The 25,913-nt window shown below is 48.4% G+C and overlaps 1 protein-coding gene and 1 long non-coding RNA gene across 6 annotated transcripts in view; one reads left to right on the top strand and one right to left on the bottom strand.

Moving 5' to 3' along the window:
- Positions 1-471: 471 nt before the first annotated feature.
- On the bottom strand, positions 472-18,463 carry ERBB3 (erb-b2 receptor tyrosine kinase 3). Of its 2 annotated transcripts, NM_001319274.1 has the most exons (28): positions 18,195-18,276; positions 14,577-14,728; positions 13,922-14,108; positions 12,579-12,704; positions 11,876-11,941; positions 11,350-11,468; positions 11,104-11,245; positions 10,636-10,749; positions 10,423-10,543; positions 9,369-9,442; positions 9,118-9,208; positions 8,660-8,865; positions 8,323-8,455; positions 8,023-8,113; positions 7,650-7,804; positions 7,197-7,250; positions 6,453-6,594; positions 5,734-5,853; positions 5,508-5,606; positions 5,129-5,314; positions 4,823-4,978; positions 4,508-4,583; positions 4,177-4,323; positions 3,759-3,856; positions 3,473-3,661; positions 3,239-3,310; positions 2,500-2,794; positions 1,574-2,100 (listed from the first exon to the last, which is right to left on the bottom strand). In NM_001319274.1, exons 1-28 carry the CDS (start codon positions 18,274-18,276, stop codon positions 1,574-1,576), a joined length of 4,020 nt encoding a protein of 1,339 aa, NP_001306203.1. The 2 variants fall into 2 exon arrangements, with proteins under 2 accessions (XP_019689412.1, NP_001306203.1); XM_019833853.2 differs by lacking the exon at positions 4,823-4,978 and having other exon boundaries at positions 472-2,100; positions 18,195-18,463.
- Positions 2,037-25,913, top strand: part of LOC123386613 — a 41,944-nt gene continuing 18,067 nt past the window's right edge. For 2 of the 4 annotated variants that reach the window (XR_006600785.1, XR_006600786.1), the window contains exons 1-2: positions 2,037-2,124; positions 22,594-22,670. This is a non-coding gene — a long non-coding RNA (uncharacterized LOC123386613). The remainder of the gene's footprint in view (positions 2,125-22,593; positions 22,671-25,913) is intronic. The other 2 variants (XR_006600787.1, XR_006600788.1) reach the window with 1 other exon arrangement.

The following is a 25,913-nucleotide window of genomic DNA, read 5'->3' as shown; positions in this document are numbered from 1 at the left end:
CCTAGAGTACAAGGAGTAGGGGCTAACTGGGCAGCTATAGTCCGGAGAGTCCCACTGAAGATGGCACCATTGCTCCAACAGTAGGCTTTGATGGCACCACTTTGAGGGAAGTGTTGATACAGACTTTTTCAAGAGAATGAGAGTTCTGAAACATATGGGAGTTTTAGTGTTCCATCTCTTAAGGGACCACATCTATCGGGCTTTCTTATTTTCCCAAACGTGGGTTTTCTTGTTTTTGTTATTCCCAAGTGGCTGCCCTGTAGAGATTTCTAGTAAAAGCCTTAAATGAAAAGGACTGTGTGTTATGCTTGTCTTCAGAAAAGTAGGGCTGGAGAAAGCTGCAAGGGACAGAGTAGGACTGTCAGAAGACACAAGGCGGCATGCTGTGGTTGGTAGTTATCCATTGCTGAAGAGCAAAGGGATGATCTATCCCACACACCAAAGGTCTTCTTCATTTGACAGTCGGGAAGCTGAAAAACTTTGGTATTTTTATTCAAGCATGTATAAAAACAAAACAAAAAACTTCACGGATACAAAAGATACACCGTTTCCCATCCAAGGAGACAGAGGCCTGAAGCTGGGTCCTCTTTCTATTCCAACTGGAAACTTCCCACTACTGGATGAGAATAGACCCTAAAAGTGGCTCTTGGGACTGTTATGATCTGTCCCTTGGGTGAGAAGTGATCATTTACAGCACATGTAGGTTATGGTTTACACAAAAATGTCCAGTTATTTTTCCTTCTGACCACCCCATTACCCCCACTTCCTGAGATGAGAAGCCTGGGTGTAGGAGGAGGCTGTGGTTGTTGGGCTTGATTCAGTGCAAAAATAAGAAGGCAACGCCCCTTACAAGGACTCTGACTTATATCACTTTTCCTTGATATCTTACAGTAAGAAAACCTGCATTGGACGATTCTGAATCCTGAACCTGCCACTTACCTAATCTCTTTAAGGCTCAGTTTCCTTTTTTTGTGAAATGGGATAATCCCTAGCTCACGGAGCTGTTGTAAGGATCAGGTGAGATAATGTAGGTAAACTTTAGGATGATGGCTGGCATTGTAAATGCTCAATTAATAGTAATATCTATGCCCAATCTCTTTCTTCACTCAAGATTTGGAGCTTTCCATTCTTTCCAGGGGACTGAGTCATAAATTTTACTTTCCCCTGCCAGGGTACCCCTGTTTCCTCTTCCTTAGGAGTCTGATGGGAAACACAAGCACACTTTAAAGCCTAATCTCAACAAGTCAGAGTCTGAAAAAAAGGGACATGGGAGTAATCCTTCATATCTCCAGGGAGTCCCCCTGAGGAAGCTGAGGAATGGGATTAGGAAAGCACACAAAATAGGGAAAACCTCCTTTCCCAGGAATGGGAAAGAGAAGAAAAGTGCACAGCTGGCTACATACCACAAGAATTTTGTGTCAAAGTGTTTAAAAGCCTCCAAGGGTTGAATGGAATTGTCTGGGACTGGGGAAATGGGGCTGAGACCTGTGAGGGAGGGACTAGGGAGAAGATGAGTACCCTCTAGAGGCACTAGCTGCCATGAAATGCTCCCTGAGTACTTTAGGAAGCAGGGTTATGTTCTCTGAGCATTAGCCTTGGGGAAAAGCCTGCTGTGCCAGTAATCAGGGTTATCAAAAGCGGAGTCAGTGGCTTCTAAACTACGTAGAGTTTTGAGGCGGGCACAGTGGACATGGGGGGCATGGTGTCCAGGCCCCTGGAAAGCTCTCATCTCTTCATACCCTTGTTCAGCTGCTGGGCAGGCCCCCATAGCTGCGTAATCTCCCCCAGGAGCTCCCCCACCATGTCGCCGATTCATATATTCATAGTCCTCATCCGGGGTTGTGCCAGCAGTGGCCATGATTGGCACAGGGTTGAGTGGGCAACTCTGTGTGCTGCCCAGGGAAGCGCTGAGGTCTGATCCCACATCCATGTACTCATAACCCAGCTCCTCAAGAGAGCTAGGCCTAGGGGGACGAGGCGGACTGCGCCTTCTTCTCCGGTTCATGTATTCATATTCCTCATCTTCATCTTCTTCTTCAGTACCCAGGACAGAACTGAGGCCCACTGAAGAAAGGGTGCCCTCCCGGGAGGAGGGAGTACCTGGAGATTGAGAAGAGAGGCTAGGTATGTGGAGAACATGGTAGTAGGCAGTGGGAAGTGGGGGAAAGGAAAAAATGAAAAGGGAGGGATAAGATCAGAGAAGACAAGGGGCGCCTGGGTGGCTCAGTGAGTTAAGCATCCAACTCTTGATTTCGGCTCAGGTCATGATCTCCAGGTTCATGGGATCCAGCCCCACATCGGGCTCTGTGCTGACAGTGTGGAGCCTGTCTGGGACTGTCTGTCTGTCTCTCTCTCTGCCCCTCCCCTGCTTGCAAGAGCAGTGCTCTCTCTCAAAAATAAATAAAGTTAAAAAAGATCAGAGAAGATAAAAGGATTAGGATAAGCCTGGGGAAAGGATTAGAGAAAGATCTGAGGAAAACCCTAGGAAGAGTCAGGCACCTTTGAGGTGTGCATCTGGCATGACATATCCATTGACATCCTCTTCCTCTAATCCTGGTGGGGAGAGTGGGGTGACAGGAGTGAGCAGGCTGTGGCGCTGGGAATGGTAGGCACTGTCTCCACGTGGCCGTGGGCTCCGGCTCCGGCTCCTACACATTGACACCTTCTCCTGGAGCTCAGCCTCAGAGCCTGTCACATGGCCTTCTGAAGACTCTGATGCCAGGCGTCCCCGTGGCAGTGGGTGCAGGGAGACTGGACGGGGACACCGCTCACTACCCCCACAGACTGCAGACTCCTAAGGAGGAAAGTAAAACAGAGATTTACACAGAGACAAGGAAAGAGATATTTGTTTTGGAGACTGGGTTGTTCATAGCCTTCTTTTTTTGTAGGACACTGATTAAACCTCAAAGGTTTCGGGGTGCCTAGGTGGCCCAATCAGTTAAGCATCCCACTTCAGCTCAGGTCATGATCCCACAGTTCATAGGTTTGAGCCCTGCATTGGGCTCTGTGCAGACACCTTGGAGCCTGGAGCCTGCTTCAAATTCTGTGTCTCCCTCTCTCCCATTCCCCCTCCCCTGCTCGCACCCTGTCTCTCTCTCAAAAATAAATACTTAAAAAAACCCACAAAAAACAAAACAAAAAACCCTAAAATGTTTCTAAAGTGTCCCACACTGCCCCTATGGATCCTAAGACACTGCCACCTAGCCTTGCAGTAGCCCCTCAAAGAGACAGACCTTACCTGGCAGGCCTCCCCAAGATTACCCTGGTTCATAGGCATATAGCCAGATGATGGGCTTAAAAGGCTCTGGCTCTAGGATGAAAAAAAGTGAAGAAGAAGTTTGATTAAGGGAGAAATCTACTCACCATGGGGGCCTTTGAGTAGTTAATCTAGGTATCAGTGGGGTTCATGAGGGTGCAGGTATGTAGAGGGCTCAGGGTGCAGAAAGTCTTGAAGCGCTGGGAAGTACCTTACCCCACGGGGCCGATTAAGTGTTCCAACTGGCAGGCTGAGAGCAGAGCCTAGTGTGGCTGCCAGGCCATCCTCCTCTGATTCCAAGTCCAGGTCCAGCTCAAGTTCTGGCTCCAGCTCCACTTCCTCCAGTTCCTTGTTTGTCAGAGCAGGGGGTTCTGCTCCAGGGGGTATTCCAGGCCCACTTTCTCTCTGTAGGGACAGGTGATTGTTAAGGTGGATCCTCGTTCCTGCCCTGCCAAGTCTGCTTTCCTCTAGATCTCCTTGACAACAACTAGTTCCTTCTCACCTTTATGACCAGATACCGTGGTGGGTCTCGGGCCATCCTGGTAAACTCATTGGCTAGTTCTTTAAAGGTTGGGCGAATATTCTCATCAATCATCCAACCTAGGGGTAAGATGTAGAAGTAGAGCCATAAGAGGGAAGTGGAGTAGGGAGGGAAGTCAGTTAGAAAATGGCTGGGGGAGCAGGGGTGCGTGGATGGCTCAGGAGGTTGAACATCCAACTTTTGATTGGCTCAGGTCATGATCTCACGGTTCGTGAGACTGAGCCCTGAGTCGGGCTCTATGCTGCCAGCACAGAGCCTGCTTGGGATTCTCTTTCCCTCTCTCTCTGCCCCTCCCCTGCTCGTACTCCCACTCTCTCTCAAAATAAAGAAATAAACATGTAAAAAACAAAAAAAAGGCTAGGATCAGCAGGTAACTCACACTTGACCATGACCATGTACACATCAATGGTACAGATCTGAGGCTGCGCCAATCGCTCCCCCTTCTCTAGCAGGTCTGGTACTTCAGCCAGTCGTAGCCCAGCATAGGGCTCTGCCCCAAAGGTCATCAGCTCCCAAACTGTCACTCCTGGTATAGGAAGACATGACTAGTTGATGGCAAAACAGTAGACATGGCATGAAGACTAAGGGGAGGCAGAATTTAATCTAACACAAAGATCCGAAGGGCCTAGAAATTCTAAGAAGGGGTCTCTCAAAAGGCAACTATGGGATTTGGGCCAGTGATGATATGGAGGGTATCCAGATGGACTGACCATAGCTCCAGACGTCACTCTGGTGTGTGTATTTCCCAAAATGGATACTCTCGAGGGCCATCCACTTAATTGGAGTCTGGGGAATTGAAGGCAAAAGTTGATTTCTAAAAATTTTCTTAGCACTTCTAAACCCCAAGTTCTCTATCACTCTTTTCTCTGTTGCTTTCTGAACTCGTACTTCTGGCATCTCCAAGTTCCTCTCCTTGAACTTACCATGAAGCATCTCTTTGCCTCTGAAGGAGACCACTGACTGCTTCCTGTCCCCATGCTTCACTCCACCCCCACCTCCTTACCCAGCCCTTTGTGTCACCTCACCTTGGCCTCACTGTGTAGTAGCTGCTTATCGTCAGGGGGCAGCAGGTCCGCCACCCCAAAATCTGCCACCTGAACCTGACTGGGTGACTTCAGTAGCACATTTCGGGCAGCCAAGTTCCTATGCACCATACCATGCTCCTCAAGGTAGTACATACCCTACAGAGGAAGGAAGTATTCTCAAGGTTGGGGGAGTTGCTCCTTGAGTTCCAGAATCATCCCAAACCCTAAAGGCACCTCCGAATTTCAACTCCCTGCCAGCCATCAGCCAGGCAGTTCAGTCATAGGACTTCTCCAGGTTCCTCTCACCTTGGCAATCTGTACTCCCCAGTTGAGCAGCAGCTGGGGCCCCAGTGCTCCACGGTGTTGTCTCACGTGGTCCAGCAGGGAGCCCAGAGGCAAGTACTGAGTGACAAGCTGCAGAGATGACCCTGGGCACAGTCCCAGCAGCCGTACAATGTGGGCATGGTCTAGGCTGCCAATGGCCAGCATGTGCTAAGAGACACAAGAGGGGTTATCCAGGGATCGAACAGGTCCACATATGTACACCCAGATCAGGGCTATCCCAACATTCAAGGACATCGGTATGGTTAACAGTACTTACTGACACAGGACCATGCCTTTACATAAGCATATCTAACATTGACCTCTTTCCCAGTGGCATACAGAACACCCTTCCCTCACTTACGTCTGTCACATCTTGAAAACTTTGCCGTCCACTCTTATCCTCAATGACTTTAATGCAGACTGGAATCTTGATTGATTCACCCTCAGGAATCCACACTCCCTAAGAAGTTTTGGACAGGAGTCAGCCAAAGGTCATTCTCCCCAGGCTAGCCCTTTCCCTCAATCTTTCTCTCCTTCACCCTAGATCTTTCCCCTCCTCCTCCACAGACTTTCTGCGGGCCACTCACTTTGTGCACAGTTCCAAAGACGCCCGAGCCAAGCACTTTAAGCTTCCTCAGCTCTGTTTCTTTGAAGATTCTGGCCAAGACTTTGTTAGCCTTCTCACTGGGATCCAGAGGTTCTATGCTCTGAAGAGCAGAAGGGAAGAAAATACTCAAGCCCATTGCCATGCCCCACTCCAACTCTCTCCCTATAGGTGGATGCTCAGAGCCACAAAGCCCAAAGGGGTGGGAGCAAGAAGAGGAATTGTCTTTAGTCTTAAGAAGCGTTGCAAGCTTATTGGGGAGTAACAGACCCTAAGGACTGAGGAAGTTTTTTGTGTTCATGAGACCAGCAATTAAGAGGGCTGGGTTTCCCCTTTGATGGAGGGAAGGGGAAGAATTGCTAATGCTGTCACCTTGAATACTTCTTTACAGTTCCCTATACTTTCCAAAGCATTTCCACATACATCAGCCCCTTTTACCCTTACAGCCATTCTGTAAGGATGAATGTTATTTCTTGTGTACATGTGCATAAAATGAGGCACAGAGAAGGAAAGTAACTTCAAAATCATGTGGCAAATTAATGGCAAAATCAGGACTAGGATGCATGTCTCCCATTTCTCTGGCCAGAGTTCTTTCTAATGGGCCATACTACCTCCTTGAAGAAAAGGATCAAATCTCTGGGAAAGGAGGCTCTTAAAGAGTGATGGCATGGGGTACCTTTCAAGATTAGGCTAGGCACTTACCTCACCCCGTTCCAAGTAGCGCCTCATAGCCCTCTTATTCTGAATCCGGCGCCCACGCAAATAGAGAAAAGTGCCTCCCAGGATCAGGAAAACCACTGCCAATCCTACTACCACTGTTAAACCCATTGCCAGATGGGTTTTGCTGTGGGATAGAGAAGCCCAGCATTATCCTAGGCCTACACCTCCCTTACAAATATCACCTATGCCGGGGCGCCTGGGTGGTTCAATCAATTAAGTGTCAGACTCTTGATTCTGGCTCAGGTCATGATCTCACAGTTAGGGAATTCAAGTCCCGTGTCAAGCTCCACACTGATAGTGTGGAGCCTGCTTGGATTCTCTCTCTCTCTTTGCCCCTCCCCTGCTTGCACTCTCTCTCTCCCTTTCTATAAACAAACAAACAAACAAACAAACATCCTTTAAAACAACAATAACCAAAATAAAACAAAACAAAAAAACAAATGTCATTTATGGTACAGATTTGGTACAAGAAATTAACATTCACACATACACATGTCTTTGAGCACTGAAAGGATTAGCCTAAATCTGGACCTCCTGAGGCTACTACAAGCTAATTTTCAGAAGGGAAGGCCAGAAGCCTGGATTCTTGTGTCTCTGAGTCCAGTGATAGTGGTGTATATAGAAGGTCAAAATGAATAGAGTCATCTCTTCCCAGCAGGCAACTGCCCCCTCCCTAGCTTCTCTCCCAAATATCCCCAGCTTCCTAAATCTCCAAGCCCATCATACCTGATCAGTGCTGGTGTTTGGCCTAAACAGTCTTGTAGCTCTGGTCCCTTACACCTGGAGAACAAAGTCACCTCCTTAAATGGGAGCTTGGGAGACTCCCATAGGAAGCTCAATTCTGACAGCCTCAACATACAACACTGTTTCAGATCCTACCATAGTGTCCCATCCTGGAGCCCAAATCATAGTCCAAGACATGGCCCCCATCTCTAGCTTGCCATCCCTTCCTGAGTCCCTCTCTTGAATGAAACTCCCCTGAGCTGGGGTTATTCCAGGTTCTCAAAACTGTGGTATAATTGTATGCTGTTACTGAGATTCCCTTTCTCCAATCCTTCATTATGCAGCTGAGAGTGATTCTTAAGTCATAGTTCCTTTCTTCTTTCAGCTCCCTTTTACCCTCTACTTTCCCCCTAGTTTTATGTTCTCCCCTTCCCCCCACATCAGCCCATCACTGACCCCTGGGTGCAGTTCTCATGGCAGGGCCGACATTCATTCTGAGAATCTGGGTACTTGTAGATGGGGCCCTTGGCACCAAGGACTCCATAGGGGCAGCTGCTCACACAGTGAGGCCCATCTCGAAAATGGGCACACTGAGCACATGCATCAGAGCCCTGGGTGGAAGAGAGAAGGGCGGGAAGGATGGGATGCCAATGTCAATTTCATACCTCCCAGCAAGGACCAACCCAGCCATTCAAGAGGCTTCACCCATAGACCCTAGTGTTATCTGGCCTCCCCGTGGTGGCCTTGGGATTTGGCCATATCATTCCCAGGACCTTCAAGTGTTGCCCTTGCCCTCTCTCCCTTAGAGATCCTGGTGTTGCTACCGTACCGAGCCATTGCACGTGGCACTACCCTCCATGGGTTGGCACTCCGGGTGACAGGAGAAGCATTCAGCCTCATGGGCAAACTCACGAGGCTCCCTGCAATGGAGGGTTAAAGGAGGGGGTCACTTCTAAGTCCTGACCTTTACTTCCTGATCCCCCAACCACAGGGTCCCCTTCTTCATTCCCACCAAGGCATATGCAGAGAGTCATCTAACGGCTTTCAGGTGCCACCTGAACAGCTCCATCCCGGGGTCCCAACCCCCCCACCCCCATCCCTTCTTGACTCTCTCGCCCCTCACTATTACCCATTCAGAAAGTTGCAGTGGGTCACACAGACACCGCCTCGGCTGTAGTTTCGACAGGATAGGCACTGACCAGGACCTGGGCCCCAGCATCCCCCAGAGGAGCACAGGGGATCACATACTTTGCCCTCTGCCACTGGAAAGGAAGGGGTGAGTTAGGAGGAGTCAGAGCTCTAACATGCCCTCTTTGGAACTCTTCCTCATAACGGCCTCCAGCTCGACATGCCCCTCTCCTTGGTTCCACCCCCATCCCTTCTACTTCCGGGGCGGACAGTCCTTACACTGTACTCTCTCCTCCCTGACCTCCTCTTCCCACCACCCTGGGGGCTGTGTCCCTCACCACAGTCTCTGCGGGGCCGGTTATGTTTGATGTCTAGTCTCTCTTCCGGAGGCCCCCGCAGCAGCCGGGTCCAGTTCAGAGAATGGTGGTAGCACAGCTGCCTATTGGCGCTTATGTAGATACGCCCGGCACTGATTTCTTTCAAAGATCGGAGGCCCAATGATGTTATATTCAAGTTCTTCATGATCAACAAAGAGAAGCCCCGGCTGAGAACAAGGAGACAGGATGAGAAGGGGGGAAAATGACCATGCAGTGGATTCATGTTCATTCAACAAATTTGCTCTGGGACAGTCAGATCACTGAGACGGACACCCCTTCCTTTTGCCTTTTCCTCTTCAGACTGGCAGACCCTTTGGGACTGCTGTATGACACAACACCTTGTACTTCACGCAAGGATGCCTACGAAACAGGGTTCATTGCCTGGAGATACTATTACCTCCACACTCTTTACTACTCACTTGTAGAGGCTCCTGCCCCCAATGGTTGTCAGGTTGGAAAAGACACTGAAGTTGTGCATGTGGGGAGGCCAGGATTGGATGTTCAGGTAACCTGGGGGGCCAGAGAGAAGTATGTGAGCAGGGAATCTTTGCCCCTTGCTTTCTCAGGTTCTATTGGTCCTTCCTCTGTTGCTTGGGACATGATTTTATAAGTAGTTACGTAGCAACTTGTGCCAGTGGTTTACCTATTCCTCTCAGACAAGATCACTCACCTGTGATCTCCCGTACTGTCCGGAAGACATTGAGCTTCTCAGGGTCCAGGGCAGGGATCTTGTGCCAGGGGTCGCTGGAAAGAATAGTAAAAATCAGTTGACAAGGCAGAGGTAGAACCCAGTAGCAACAAGCATGCCTAGGCTCAGAACTTAGTTTCTAAACACCATCCTCCACTGAAAGGGAACAGGGCTCCTTGGAGAAAGGGCTAGGGCAGGAAAAATATAACATGAGTTTACAGCATCTTATGCCAAACGGTATGGAAGTGCCCCCATTGGCCAGTTCAGAGATAACTGAACACCAAAATAATGACTGTAAAAGATTATAAAAAATTGAATGAAATAGGTATTATTGAATAAACAAATAAATGGGAAGGGGAGACTCTTCCTAACACTGAAATGCCAACAAATAAATGTAAAAGGACTAATGGAATTAGAAAACCATCATGTGGCAACTCTCGTTAAATAACTGATTTAGGGGGTTCCTGGGTGGCTCAGTTGGGTAAGTGTAAGACTCTTGATTTTAGCTCAGGTCATGATCTCACAGTTCGTGGGTTTGGGCCCAGCGTCGAGCTCCATGCTGAGGGTGCAGAGTCTGTTTGGCATTCTTTGTCTCCCTCTCTCTCTCTCTCTCAAAAATAAAGAAGGAAACATTAAAAAAAACTGATTCAGGCAGGGGCACCTGGCTGCCTCAGTCGGTGGAACATGAGACTCTTGATCTTAGGGTTGTGAGTTCGAGCCCCACGTTGGTTGTAGAGATTACTTAAAACTAAAATCTTAAAAAAAAAAAAAAAAAAAAAAAAAGAGGACACCATGTCCTTGTCTCTTGCCACTCAGCTAAATGGTATCAGATTGCTTAGGGATGTCTCTGAGGGGATTCAAGCCTCAAGCCCTGGGTGGGAGACGGAGTTAGGCATGGTCAGGTACTGTGTGACTTTTAAAATTTTATGACTTATATTCTTAATCAGCTGCATATATGGAGCGCTGAACCAAATGTAGTGAAGTGTGAGGGGCTGGATGGGGTGAGGGATTAGAAAAGGAAAGCAGAGTCTCTAACCCATTGAGGCCAGTGATAAGAAAGTCCAGGTTGCCCAGGATCTTGGTGCAGTTCACAAACCCATCAATGTTGCTAGAGTCCACAGTCTGGAAGCGGCTCCCGGAGCCCGTCCCCTCACAGGCTGCAAACACAACAGAGGCTCAGTGGGCGGGGCCTGATTGGTCTCTGGGGAAAGGAGGTCTTTTTGCCAACTCCTCGCCATCTCCTACTCACCTTTAGGGCACAGCCCCCCACAAGGTTCACACATCTTGAGTCCATTTTTATCTACTTCCATCTTGTCAGGAGGACAGGCCCGGACACAAGATGTTTGATCTACCACAAAGTTATCTAGGAAAGACGAAGGCACCATTAGTGACAAGGGAGGAACACTGCCAACCACCAACTGAACCTTGCTCCCTCCTGCTCTTTGCTGGATCTGCCCCGACTTACCACCGAAGGCTCCTGAAGCACTGTCCTATGGATTAGAAAGGCCCTTTGCTCTTTGTTTCAGAACTAGGAGCAATTACTAGAAATCATGGGGAAGCAGATGGGGGAGTAGGGCATAGGGATCATTTACTGGAGGTTGTCAGATGATCACAACCTACATCCTCTATTTACCACCCAACTTGATCCCTTTTACCTCCTCAAATGTTGTCTAAAATCTAGTTTCCACGACCATTGTTCCTCTCCTTAGACACTTACGGGGACAGCTGGCTACACAAACTCCACCATACTGATACTTGGTGTGGGGATTGGGTTCCAGTTGGAAAGTTAGCTTGTTGTAAACGAGAGGCTGTGGACACTGGCGTACACACGCCCCACTGTCATTGAAGAGTCGACAGGCCTAGGAACACAGGAGATTCATAAAACTCACGTTATGTATGTACCCCGACCTCCTCCCAAAGCCCACATCCCCATTTCAGAACCCAGGCAAATGGTGGTACATACAAAGCAGTCTGTATCCTGAGGGCCTGAGCAGCCCCCTGCACACTCATCATGGCAGCACTGGTTGGGGTTGGGCCCAAAGCAGTGACCATTACACTGAGGGGCACAGATGGTCTTGGTCACTATAGAAAGAGAGAAAGCATGGCTGTCAGGGCTCTTAAGACTGTATTCTGAGGGGCACCTGGGTGGCTCAGTCGGTTAAGTGACTGACTTTGGCTCAGGTCATTATCTCATGGTTCATGAGTTCGAGCCCCATGTCAGGCTCTGTGCGGACAGCTCAGAGCCTGGAGCCTGCTTCAGATTCTGTGTCTCCCTCTCTCTCTGCCCCTCCCCCGCTCACACTCTGTCTCTCTGTCTCTCTGAAAAATAAATAAATATTAAAAAAAAAAAAAAAAAGACTGTATTCTGAGACCACTGCTCACTCTCTTGCCCTCTAGGCTTGTCCCTACTCCCAGTGTTAACATAGATTGGGGTGGGCAGGGATATGAAAGTGCATGAACTTGAAGTTTTTAGAAGGGAGAAAACCCACATGTCTGGCAGTCTTCCAGTCTAGGACCCCAGCAGCGCCCCTTGCAGGCCTCATGACAGGGGGGACCTGGTTGGGAAGGAAAGCAACACAAAGGGCTGTCAGGGCTAAGAAAGCCTTGCTTGAATCAACAGGGTATGATGTCAGCACACAGACACCCCAGTCCCAGGAAGCAAAGAGCCAGGGCAGTGTCCCTCCTTGCCCTTCCAGAGCAGGGCCGGGCTCAAGCGAACCTGTCAACAACGGGTGGAGCCACACATCCATACCACCCACAGGGCAGCTGAAGGGGTGGGTCTGGGGCAATTGCCAAGCTCAGCCCCAGTCCGAACCCAGGAACTTGTTTCCTCCTTGGCAAACTGAACCCAGCAGGAATATGTGTGAGTGGACAGGGACAGCAGATCTTGATCAAGGGTAGGTTCCAGGGAGAATGGAAAACGTTATAATGGAAAAAGATGTGGATATGGAGCCCAAAGATCTGGCTTCCTCACTTAGTAACAGATCTTCTGCTCCTTTTCTTCACATATTGCTTCTAGGGTTTGGGTTCTAGGAGACTGACCTCCTCCCTCCTGGCAGGCTCCTTGGGTCTGGAGCCTGAGGTGTTTTTTCAGTGGAGAGGTGGGTTCGAATTAAGGATATAATGATGATGGGAAAGGGGTCACTCTGGTTTGGTGGGGGCAGGGGAGCAGTCTTGATCATGTTCACTCACAGCTCTTGCCATTGTCCTTCACCACTATCTCGGCATCTCGGTCCCTCACGATGTCCCTCCAGTCGATTGTGTCCATGTGACAAAGTTTATCATTCTTCTCAATATAAACACCCCCTGACAGAATCTCTGAGACAGGGAAGAGAAGTGACAGGCTTAAGGGCTGCAGCAGACCTCCTCTTCCCTACACACCCCACCAACCCAAAAGGCCACCCAAGACTCAGAAAGAGGGGAGAAGGGACAGATGAATATGTCTAATTAAATCCGAACTGCAGAAAAGGCTTGCCTTGTAATGTAGAGGAGGAGCCAGGCCAAAAGAAAACTTCTGCCTCCTCAGACACCTGTCCAAATCCGGTTTAGCCAGTGGGGGAGGGGAAGGGAAAGCAAGAGAGAAGATCCCTGACTCAGCCACCTCCTTCCCCCGCCCTACCTGTGTGTTTTCCAACTGACAGGGACAGGGAGAAGTAGAAGGTAGCCATGCGGCATCTAACTCTCGTGTTTCCCCAGCCAGTGGGGAATTATGAGGGGGAGGAGATAGGATCCTCATTCCTGGGGAAGGAGGGACATCAAACTACACTGTACTATAAAGATAGAGGAGGGGCGCCTGGGTGGCTCAGTCGGTTGAGCGGCCGACTTCGGCTCAGGTCATGATCTCGCGGTCCGTGACTTCAAGCCCCTCGTCGGGCTCTGTGCTGACAGCTCGGAGCCTGGAGCCTGTTTCGGATTCTGTGTCTCCCTCTCTCTGACCCTCCCCCGTTCATGCTCTGTCTCTCTCTGTCTCAAAAATAAATAAACGTTAAAAAAAATTTTTTTTAAAGATAGAGGAGTGGGGGCGGGGGACCCCCTGGGTGGCTCAGTCGGTTAAGGTTAAGCATCCAACTTCAGCTCAGGTCATGATCTCGCAGTCCATGAGTTCAAGCCCCGTGTCGGGCTCTGCGCTGACAGCTCAGAGCCTGGAGCCTGCTTCAGATTCTGTGTCTCCCTCTCTCTGCCCCTCTCCTGCTCATGCCTCTGTCTTTCTCTCTCTCTCTTTCTCTCAAAAGTGAATAAACATTAAAAAAAAATTTTTAATAAAAATAAAAGTAAAGATAGAGGAGTGGGTAACAGATCCAGCTCCAACTCCAGACCCATGGGACATAAAGACCTTCCCCCTGGGCCGCAGACGCCTTTGCTCCCTATCAGGGCCCTATATGGTTTAAGGAGTAGTGGGACTTTAGACTGCAATGTTCAAGATGGTGGGCCCCATGAAAGGGGCACTTAGTGAGCAGTCTCGGGTTACCATCGAGGAGGCACCTGTCTGCAGGTTGGTTGAGGGGCAAGACTAGAAGAAATCATCAGGAACTGACCGGTGAGCTGAGTAAAGCGGAGCTGGCGCAGAGCATGGCTAGAGTTGGTGTTATAGTTCAACATGACAAAGATGGCAAACTTCCCATCGTAGACCTGGGTCCCCCGCACCACCCGGAGGTTGGGTAGTGGCAGTGTAGAGAACTCATTCATGGCCACGAGGACATAGCCGGTCACTTCTCGGATCCACTGTGATGGAACAGAGACCATGTCAGTGGGAGGGACAACAGGACGAAAAGCCTCAATCTCCTCTCCCTCCCCAAAGCATTAAGGAATCCCTAACCCCTCAAATTCTTTCTGATTCCTACTTTGGAGTAGGGGAGGAGCTGGTGTCACACTAGTGTGTCCCTTCTGCAAAGGAAGACAGGCAGCAGAAGTGACTGGGGAATTCTAGTCTCCTACCCTCTCTTTCTTAGAGCTCCTCTTGCCGGGAGGGTCCTTGCTTAGTCCCTTCCTCATCTTTCCAGTGCCTATCGGTCCCAGGGGTCTCTCTACATTAGCCCCCGTTGCAGAACACTATGCCACCCCTGCCCGCTTCTCATTGCCAGCTCCCGTGTATCCCTGGCTACAGAGGCAGACCCTAGGTCCCAGATGCCAGGCTTCCGTGGGTGGAGTTAAGGGGGAAACAGGTTGAGATAGGGAGTCAGGCACTCTAACCTGCAGGAAGGAGAGATCAGCATTGTGTCCTGTGAGCACAATCTCAAGGTTCCCCATCACCACCTCACACCTCTCGTAGAGCTTGTGCAACGTCTGGTACTGGTTCTCGGCATCGCCAGTCACGCTCAGCCCATTCAGAGTCCCGGGACAGACTGGCAGAGAGTGGCAGAGAGCTGGACACAAGTTTTTAGCCCGGTCCCCCCAGATGGTCTTTGGTCCCCCCGCTTTGGTTGCCCCACTCCAGTAACATTCAACAGGATCAAGAGGCAGATGCCTCCAACCCCCCCCCCACAACCCCCCCCCCCCCCGCCCCAGAGACAGACACAAAGGCCCATGTTGGACTGAGAGCCTGAACTCTCTCCTCTCTCACAATCCCCTCACTATCTCTCTGAACAGGAAGGTGAACAGGTTTCCCCTTTCCACCAGGGCCTCCTCTTGCCTCTTTCAGGTGCTACTTTGGGTACTAAGGAGTTAATGAAAGAGGATGTAGGAGGTTTTTTTTCTCCTCAGAGAGGTTAGAAAATGACCACAACTTCGTTACTCTTCTTGTCCCTTCCCCCTCTCCAACCAGGGTACTTACTTCTCTACCCTCATCCTGCCTCTCTCTAGGTCCTGGAATAAATATCTCTTTGGGGCTAGCACACAGCCCCTATTGTGTCTACCGAGGGTGGGATGGGGGCAGAGGGTGGGGGCAGTGCCCAGGGCCACGGTCCAGCCCACAATGAGGCAATTCTATCTAGGAGGAGGGGGCTGCTCCACCCTGTCCCGAGACACCCTGTCCTCAGTAGCACCCGCCCCCCTCCACCCTCAAGCCTTGGCCTCAGACAAGTGACCTCACTAGAAGGGGGAGCTCTGGGGGGGAGAGGGGGTCAATGTGAGCTTTGTCTTTAAAGCTGGAAGATAAGGAGCTGGTTGCCTACCCTGCACCCCTTCCCCCTTCCTAAATTCTGGCTTCCCTTCTCCCTTCCCCTGTCCCAACACACCCCAGCTCCTCAGCATCACACTTTCCGACAAATACACAGTAGCCTGGAGAGAAACAGCAGAGGCTTCCCCCGATTCTAAGCCTTCCACCCAATTCCATTGTCAAAAGATTCATTAAAAAGTTTTGTAACATGGCAATCCTCACAAGGCATGCCAGTCTTGGGGGTTCATTTGACCTTGTACATATGGAGGACATAGGGGCTATGGAAAATCTTGGACCCTAAGCCCTACCCCTGTCTCCTTCCTCTGGCTCAGTGAAAGACTGTGGGGAGGGTGGGGGGGGGGGTAGATTCCACCTGTTCCAACCACCCTTCCCTGAGGCGCTGGCAGCTTAGGAAGCGGGAGTGGGAATGGAGGGAGGGAAATTAGTGAGGTCCCAACCCCTCCTCCTAGATACACCCCTAGTCTGCTCACTTGACTTTTGAGCGCTCCCATTCCCTATCGCTCCCCACAATGGGAACGGGGTAGGCTAGACCCAGCAGAGGGGTAAACTGGCTGGGAGCTCCCAGAGGATCCTGGGAACTCTAGGGTCCTTGGGCTGAAAGGAAAGAGACTAGGAAGGTTAGTCATTTCGGGAACAGCCCCACCCCAAACCCCTTCCTGGAAGGACAACCCCTCTTACAAGTCAAGGTGCCAACCCTTGTCCCCAGATAAGGGAGGAGTCAAGATTTCTGCACAGAGAAGTGGGGTATGTATGTGATGTGTGTGTGTACGTGCCCTTGCGACACACACAAGCATGTACACAGCTCCCCTGCTGGCCCAGAAACCCATACTGGTTCTGTCCTTGGGTTTCTTTATTAGGAAGTATTCAGGTGGCCCTATCCATCACACCTGCCTTTATGTGTTTGTGAAGACTCTATGTGTCTGGAAGGCTACAGTGTTAGAGGTCCCAGTTCCCTGCCATCCTGAGGGTAAAGTCCATATTACACAAACAGGGAGCAAAGGGCCTCTTCGGGAAGAGAGCATGAAAAACATCTCTAAGGAGGAATAAGGCAGCGTGGGGAGGAGGGCTGGGGGAAGGGGATAATACCCAGGGACCAGGGGCACAGGGAGGGGTTTGGGCACTCCTTTGGTAGAGAGCACTGGGGTGGGTCAGACCAAGAATCTCCAGCCCTTCCTCAACCAGAGGCCTCCTCTCCAATATCCCCCACCCCCATCACAGCCAGGACAAAGGGGCTATAGAAGGACTGAGACAGGGCCGGATGCCCAGAGGCTGCAGGATCCAGATAAAGGGTAAAGAGACCCAACCATGCCTGCCTCCTGTCTCCCTCAGGGAAGATGGCCAGGATGTGGGACTCCTGGGTTCCTGATTGAATATTCCAAGGGTCTGGATGGGACAGTGATACAGTCATTCTATTCAGTCCCGCCCACTCCAATCCCCAGACCCCCCCACCCCCGCCCTTCACCAGCTGGGAGTGTTCACATCTCAAGATCCCAGGGTCTAAATTTAGGCCCAGCAACTGTGGGGGAAGCACAGGTGTTTCTCCCACTCCCACTCTGGGGAAGAGGCCCTGGCTGTGCCAAACCCCAAGCTGAGGTCTGGGGGAGGGGAAGAGATCAATAGGATTCCTCCAATGTGAGCAACACCAGCACCCTCAGGTGTCCAGGATCCCAGAGATACCCCAAAGGGGTGGGCTCCAGTGGCATGGGAGTGACAGGAGGAACAGAAGAGCAATCTGACTCTTGTTAGACTCTAAGAGAGACAAAGTCAGACAATAAAGAGAATGTAGGTGGGGGAGAAGCTGGGTCTAGGAAGGACTCCCAGGACAGGAAGCTCAGAAGTTAGGAGAGGTGCCCTGTTGGGTCTCAGGTTGGGGAGAAAAAAGACAAACAAGAGAAATACAGATTGGACGGACCTCTTTGACCCTACAGCTCCTGGCCCGGAGCCTTATACATAGTAGTTGCTCAATAAATATTAGTTGAATTGATCTAGGTCTTGACAAAACGAGGTTGGTCAAGTCGGGGACCTGCCACTCTATTATTCTGAGGAAAAGAGGGAGGTCGGCCTCTGCGTGGCCTCTCACCTGATGTCACCTGTACTTAGCTCTTTGGTTATTCTCAGCCCTTCCCAGGGCAGGCCAACTCACGGAAGAGGAGGTGCCTGCCTTGTTTTTCCAACAGTAGAGAACAACAACCCCCTCCAACCCTTCCGTAGCTCCGCCCTGTCGGCAAAACAACGAAACTGGAGGTGCTGAAACCCCGGGACGCGGTTGGGGAACAAACTGAGACATCCCCCCACCCCTTTCTCCAAGACCTAAATCACCCATCATCTCACGTTTACAGAACGGAGGTCCCAGCTCCCCTCCCTACAGGGACCCTCAGAAGTGTGATCTGTTTCGGCATCAGCCCCACCGAGAGAGATGAATTAGAGGGTCGGCGACGCGCTGCTGAGCGAGTGTGTGTGTGTGGGGGTGGTGGTGGTGGTGGTGGTGGTGGTGGTGGTTCAGGAATCCCGACCCCGCCCGGACCACGCCGAGAACCCGAGCCTGACGGTCTCCGCCTAGGTGGTCCCAGCGGACCCGGGGTGGGCACCCCCCAGCCTCGCCCCGCCCCAGCCGCTGCCCCTGCCCTCCAGAATTCGGCGCACTCGGTTCGGGTCCCGGGTTCCGAGGCTGCGGGTGCCCTCGTGCCACTTACCTGCCTGCGAGTTGCCCACCTCGGAGCCCCGGGCCAAGCTGAGAAAGAAGCCCAGCACCTGCAGAGCCCCATTCGCCCTCATGACTCCAGCAGAGGGTGAAGGCAGCCCCGCCGAATCCGGCCCGGGGTGGGGGTGGGGGGGTGCTGGACTAGGACATCGAAGCGGAGCCACCTGAGCCGCCGGCGACTTAGCAGCGGCGGCAGAGGAGGTTGCAAACTGCAATAGGAGCCGGAGCCAGAGTCCGGGGCGGGATAGTAGGGGAGGGGTGTATGTCTGTGAGAGGGCGAAGGAGGGAGCGCAGGGGGAGGGGGTGAGTCACGGCCGCGCCCCCTCCGGCGCGAGGCTGGCGTGGAGCTGGCTGGAGCCTCCGGCTGCCCGCCCCGAGCGCGCCCCACGCCCCAGTGTTTGTCCGCTTGGCCACGCACATCGAGCATGGGTCTCACCCTAATTTTTCTTCGGGAGCTGGACTAAGGGGGGGGGGCGAGATTCCAAACGCCCCCAAATGTCTCCAAAGGGGAAAGGTGATGGGGGTGGGGAGAGCGCTCCAAAACCCGCCCCCTGAAAGTTGGCCTCGCCCATTAACCAAATCACTCGACTCCCCCAGCCGGTTGGGTCACTTGCGGGATTTTCTTTCTGAACGTGAATGTTTTTTTCTGTGTGTGTTTTTGAGGAGGGAGGTGTTTGCCTCACGCTCAGGCCACCTCAGTTTCCCCGGAAACCCGTCGAAACCCCATAATTCATCTACTCTGCCGAGGAACCCGAGCCTCAGAGGCCGCGTGAAATTGCACTGTCTCCGGCCGCTTCCTCCTCCAGACCCGGCGCCGGCCCTGCCTCTCCGGGGGATTTGGGGGGGGGGGGGCGGGGGTGGTTTCCAGCCTGGGAACAGACCCGAAGCCCGCCTTCTCACTTCCACCCCGGGAGGGGCTCCCGCACCTGTCGCGGTCCCCTCTGCTGCCCCCCACGGCCGCCTGGGAGAACAGCTGCCTCTTCCACACTGGAGTCACCGCGCCGTCGGGGCGGCCGGAGTTCCCGCCACTCTTCGGCGGACCCACACCGGCAACACGGTCCCCACCACAGGCGCTCACGCCTTCCAAGCCCGGACTCGCACTGGAAAGGAGGGGGGTGCGGCGAAGGTGGACGCAAAGAGGGCACTAGGGACTATGTCCAAGAATGGCACGGATTCCCGGCACCTCCAGCACCAGCTCCCAGATCCTGGCCATAGTCGGTCAGGCGCACCGCAAGGGGCCAGTCTTAGAACGGATCCGATGGGCGCCTCCTGGTACCAAACGGGTGGCAGTGAGGCTCCACACAGCGTCGCATTTCAAATCCCTAGGACTGGCGTTCCGGATCTCGCCCAGAGAAGCCTAATTATTTTCTCCAGAGTTTCAAGCCTAAGACTCAGAACGGTCGAGCCTTGATGAAGAAAAATTTCGCCCCCTACCGAGCCAAGACTACCGGCTAAAATTCTTTAAACGTGGTCTGTATTGATATGCACCCTAAAGGGTCCATTCTCTGCTGGAGGCTTACCTTTGCCCTCAGGCGTTGGCCTTGTCCTGGACGCTTACGCAACAGTCATAATAGTAATAGTAACAGGGAAACATTAACATATACATACATATATCATTTCACTTGCAAGAGTTTTCTCAAACTGAGATAATGTTTCACTTAACATCCATCATTCCATTTTACAGAACTGGAAATGTGTGACTCCTTCAAGGTCACCCACCTTGTAATAATGGGTCAGGTGATCAGGAGGGGGAGCTAGGGTTTTGCCTAGGTTTCTTCTATCACAGAGATTGGAGCTTCATCTGCTCAGAATCAAGTTCCCATTAGCTAACTGAGCCAATAGCGTTTAAAAAAAAAGGTTTTTAAGTAATTTCTACACCCAACATGGGTCTCAAACTTTCAACCCTGAGATCAAGAGTCGCATCTGAGCTAATAGTATCTTTAAGGGGACTTTCCTTTTGTTACTCACCATTCTAATGTTCAAGACTCTGGTTATGAAGGAGGAAACACTCCTTAGGTTCTTTGTAAAACAGTTGTATTATTTGTAAGGTTGTTGTTAGGGTTTAATGAGAAAAGGTGGGTAGAACTCTTACTTACAGTGTCATGCTGGTCCTTTAAGAAGCATTCAATGAATGCTGTTTATTCCTATTATCAACGACCCCACCTTTCTCCTCTCCAGCTAGATCCCAAGGTGTGTTTGCTGGTATACATTCTTATACTTAGAGAAACATCATGCTAAGCATCAGGGGATATGAATGCTGCATAAAGCTGACACATTTGGGGCCATCTCTGTTGGGTGCTGCCCTCACTGTATAAATGAAGAAAGGGAGGCTTTATTCACAAAAGCTCTCTGCATCTAGCATCCCTTATTTTTCCTTTCTCTTGGCTTATGATTTGGGTTCTTATTTTACTGTGAAAATAAAAGTAATCAAAAGAAAACATAGTAGGTCACCTGGATGGCTCAGTCAATTAAGTGTCTGACTCTTGATTTTGGCTCAGGTCATGATCTCCCAGTTGGTGAATTTAAACCTCGAGTTGGGCTCTGCACTGACAGCTCAGAGCCTGTTTCGGATTATCTGTCTCCCTCTTTCTGCTGCTCCCCTGCTTGGCCTTTTTCTCTCTCAAAAATAAATCAATAAAACATTAAAAAAAAAAAAGAAAACAGTTATCTTTCTACCACCAATCTGGCCAATTTACACCCCCCTTCCTCTTTTATATACATAGACTTCCATCTTGTTACAATGAGTCATTCTTGCCACTATTTAAGCCAACTGTCACTCCGCCATTCCCATCCCTCACCCCTACCCCACCCTTCAGTTCTATACTTCAGTCTATTCCTTTTTACCTTTCTTCTGTATTATTCCCTTTCTCCTATATTATCAAATTTTCTGTTAGATCATTCCCATTAGCATACAAATGTGCAGTGATATCTGCCATCTTAAAAAATAAAACAAACTTTCTTTGACCGCATGGCCTTCTAGTCCTTTGCTCCTAATACTGGTGCAAGATATTCTATTATGTGGATCCCTGTGCTTTATTTGTTCACTACTCCCATGATTGCCTCCAGCTTCCTGCTACCACAAATGATGCTGTAGGTGGACATTTCTCCTTCTGTTCTGTGATAATTTCTCATGCGTATTGAGCTCCACACTCTGGAATGTCATACCATGGTGGGATTTCTATATCTCAACTTCCTCGCCAACATTTAATGTTACTCAAGTTTCCAATTTTTCAATGTGCCATGAATTTAAAATATCTCCTTGCATTTATTTTTCTTTTTTTTAATGTTTATTTATTTTTGAGAGTAAGAGAGACAGAACACAAGCGGGAGAGAGGCAAAGAGACAGAGAGAGGGAGACACAGAATCTGAAGCAGACTACAGGCTCTGGGTGGTCAGCATAGAGCCCAACTTGGGGCTGGAACTCAGGAACTGCAAGATCATGACCTGAGCCAAGTCAAACACTCAACCACCCAGGTGCCCCTCCTTGCATTTCTTTAATCATTAATATGTTTGAGTATCTTCTCAATTTTTTTCTCACTTTTGGTTTTTCTTTTTTATGAATTGCCTATTTGTTTTCCTTTGCCAATTTTTCTATAGGGATTCCCATATTTTTCCATTGACTTGCATCAGTTTATTGTATAGTTCAGATATCAGTCCTTTGTTAATTTTAAACATTGCAAATATTTCTTCCCAACTTTCATCATTAACTCTGTCAATAATATTGTTTAATGGGGTGCCTGGGTGACTCAGTTCATTAAATATCTCATAAGCTCAGGTCATGATCTCACAGTTCGTGAGCTTGAGCCCCACATCAGGCTCTACCCTGACAGTATGGAACCTGCTTCAGATTCTGTCTCCCTCTCTCTCTGCCCCTCCCCTATCCGCACTCTCCTTCTCTCTCTCTCTCTCTCTCTCTCTCTCTCTCTCTCTCTCTCATAAATAAATAAATAAATAAATAAATAAATAAGCATTAAAAAATAATATTGTTTATTGAACAGACATCTTTAATTTTGGTATAATTTAATCAATATTACTTCTTATGTTTTGTGATCTTGATAATTTTAAAGACTTCTCCACCCACTTATTGAGGTATAATTGAAATATAATTAATTTGCAATAAACTGCATGTATTTAAAGTCCACAACTTGATGACTTTTGATATATGTATATAACCATAACCACAATCAAGATAATGAATTTATCCATCACCCAGGAACATTCCTTCATACCTTTTTGTAATCCCTCCTTCCTAATCTCACCCTGCCTTACCACATCTTATGTATATCCAATTGTTTGAGTACTATTTATTTACTGATAGTGGATTTGTAATACTAAAAAAACCAAACTGTACTACATAGTAAAAATGGGCATTTGTTTTTCATTATTTTTAGGGAAGAAAGTTTCAGGTTTTACACACAGACTCCTTTGAGCTGGATCTTATGAAATAAATACACAGAAGAGGTAAAAGGTATAGTAAGTTTCATATTACATAAAACCCCTGTGAGAGTGATTAATGCAAAAAATGAACAAACAAAAACACGCAATTAGAACTAATACATACATTAAAAAAAAGATTTCTGGCTACAACCACAATATTACCCAATCAATAGTAGTTATCTTGGTTCTAAAACTAGATATTGAAAATGCATGAAATGAATGTTATTGGTTCCTCTCACTTATGTATATACATACAAATATTGTAAGGAAAAAAAAGCGAATATTCTAAATAAAATACCAGTTAACTTAATCAGTGTGTTATTTACTTTTTTTAAAGCTTTATTTATTTATTTTGAGATAGAGAGAGAGAGAGAGAGAGAGAGAGAGAGCTCGTGAGGGGCAGAGAGAGAGAGAGGGAGAGAAAATCCCAAGCAGGCTCTGCGATATCAGCTCAGAGACCTATGTGGGGCTTGATCTCCCCAACCATGAAATCAAGGTTGAGCTGAAACCAAGAGTCAGAGGCTTACCCAACTGCTGAGCCATCCAGGTGCCCCAAGAAATTAGAATATTAATCAAAGAGTTTTCTACCCAAAAGTCTCAACCCAGATGATTTTATAGGCATATTCTACTGACTTCCAAGAATAGTTTCTCACTACTTTATGAGTTTTTCAGGAACCAGAAAAAGAGTGTGCAATAATTATTTATTTATTTAATGTATTTATTTTAAGTAGGTTCCATGCCCAAGGTGAGGCTCAAGCTCATGACCATGAGATCAAGAGTCCCGTACTCTACCAACCAAGCCAGCCAGGCACCTGGAGATAATTTTTTATGTTTATTTATTTATTTTGAGAGAGAGAGAGAGAGAGAGAGAGAGAGCAGAGGAGGGGAGAGAGAAAGAGAAAGAGAGAGAGACTCCCAATAAGGCTCTGCACTGTCATCAAAGAGCCCAAAACAAGGCTCTGTCCTACAAACTGTGAGATCATGACATGATCCCAAATCAAGAGTTGGATGCTTAACCAACTCAGCCACCCAAGTGGGATTCTCCTCTCTCTCCCTCTCTGCCCCTCCCCTGCTCATGAGCACAAGAGGCTCATGCAGGAGTATGTGCACGCTCTCTCTCTCTCAAAAATAAACATTTAAAAATATTTTGTACTTTCTTTAATGTTTGCTGGCATTTTCAAGTTTTGAATTTCTTCCTGACCCATTTGCTCAGATAATTAAAATCTCTTTCTAATAACTGATTCATTCTTTAAAAAAATTTTTTTTTTGTTTTACTTTTTATATTTGAGAGAGACAGTGTGTGAGCAGGGGAGGAGCAGAGAGATGGAGACAGAATCTGAAGCAGGCTCTAGGCTCCAAGCTGTTAGCACAGAGCCGGACATAGGGCTCAAACTCACGAGGAGTGAGATCATGACCTGAGTGGAAGCAGGGCACCTAACTGACTGAGCCACCCAGGCATCCCACTGATTCATTGTTGAGTTGAATGCTTTTTCATTTGTGCCCAAACTTTTTTTTTCTTTCAAATGTATTTAATATTCTACATCTCTAATTAAAGCTTTAGTTGTATCCTACATTAAAATAATAATAATAATAATAATAATAATAATAATAATAATAATAAAAACAAGGGGTGCCTGGGTGGCTCAGTCAGTTGAGTGTCTGACTTTGGCTCAGGTCATGATCTCAAGGTTCATGAGTTCAAGCCCTCATGGGGCTCACTGCTGACAGTCCAGAGCCCACTTCCAGTCCTCTGTCTCTGCCTCTCTCTGCCCCTCCCTCACTCGTGCATGCTCTCTCTCAAAAATAAAATGAACATTAAAAATTAAAAATAAATAAATAAATAAAAATAGTTGTATCCTAGAAAATATGACAAACTTTTATTTAAAGTATTTCATAATTTCTCTTACTCCTTTTTTTCCCCTCTTACTCCTTTTTTAATTCAAGATTTACTAACAGTATGTGCTTAGGTTCCAGACATTTGGGGATTTAAAAAGCTATCCATGGGGCGCCTGGGTGGCTTAGTTGCTTAAGCGTCTGCCTTCAGCTCAGGTCATAATGTTGCAGTCTGTGAGTTTGAGCACCACATGGAGCTCTGTGCTGACCGTTCGGAGCCTGGAGCCTGCTTCAGATTCTGTGTCTCCATCTCTCTCTGCCCCTGCCCTGCTCATGATCTATCTCTCTCTCTCAAACATAAATAAACATTAAAAAAAATTTTTAAGCTATCCTTTAATTAGTTATTTCCCATGTGATTGTGTTACAGTCATAGAACATAGGCTGTGTTGTACTGATGCTTTGAAATGTAGTATTGGGGTGCCTGGCTGGTTCAGCCCATGGAGCATCAGACTCTTGATTTTGTGGTCATGAGTTCAAGCCCCACCTTGGGCACAGAGATTACCTTAAAAAATTAAGAATAAAAATAAATTTAGAAAAAATTAAAATGTAATATTAAGACTTCTTTTGTAAGTTAGTACATAGTCATCTTTTGTAATGTTTCACATGTACTAGAAAAAGCATACTATCTGTTTGTTAGATGTAGAATTCTCTATATACAATACACTGAACTCATTGTATTATTCACATCTTCTGTATCTCTGCTTATTGTGTCTGCTTCATCCATCTGTTTCTAAGAGAGCTCTGTAAACATTTCCAGTTCCAATAGTTGATTTATTTATGTTTGTTCCTAAATTTATTGTTTTTTTTTCAATATATGAAATTTATTGTCAAATTGGTTTCCATACAACACCCAGTGCTCATCCCAAAAGGTGCCCTCCTCAAAACCCATCACCCACCCTCCCCTCCCTCCCACCCCCCATCAACCCTCAGTTTGTTCTCAGTTTTTAAGAGTCTCTTATGCTTTGGCTCTCTCCCACTCTAACCTCTTTTTTTTTTTTCCTTCCCCTCCCTCATGGGTTTCTGTTAAGTTTCTCAGGATCCACATAAGAGTGAAAACATATGGTATCTGTCTTTCAATTTATTGTTTTTTATAAGTGCAAAAGGGGAGAATAAAAGTACTTTTTCACATGCCTCTAATGAAGAGTATGAATTACCATATGTAAAGCCTATATAGAGCATGCCTGGCTCTATTGAGTAACATAGAAGTTACTCAATACGGTTAACTATTACTATTTATTTATTTATTTATTTATTTATTTTGAGAGAGAGAAATAGTTGGGGAGGAGCAGAGAGAAAGGGAGAGAGAGAATCCCAAGCAGGCTTCAAGCTGTCAGTGCAAAGCCCAATACTGGGCTCAATCCCACGAACCAGGAAATCATGA

Source organism: Felis catus, chromosome B4 (genome assembly GCF_018350175.1).
Source record: "Felis catus isolate Fca126 chromosome B4, F.catus_Fca126_mat1.0, whole genome shotgun sequence".
Classification (NCBI taxonomy): Eukaryota; Metazoa; Chordata; class Mammalia; order Carnivora; family Felidae; genus Felis; species Felis catus.
This window is presented reverse-complemented; position numbering and strand designations above follow the sequence as displayed.

Excerpts from the sequence above, each read along its gene's own strand:
- ERBB3 (NM_001319274.1), bottom strand. The coding sequence starts at position 18,276 with ATGAGGGCGAATGGGGCTCTGCAGGTGCTGGGCTTCTTTCTCAGCTTG. Across the intron at positions 3,857-4,176 it reads GTACATGGTCATGGTCAAGT|GTTGGATGATTGATGAGAAT; the intron begins GTGAGTTACCTG and ends TCTTACCCCTAG. Across the intron at positions 3,662-3,758 it reads CACGGTATCTGGTCATAAAG|AGAGAAAGTGGGCCTGGAAT; the intron begins GTGAGAAGGAAC and ends CTGTCCCTACAG.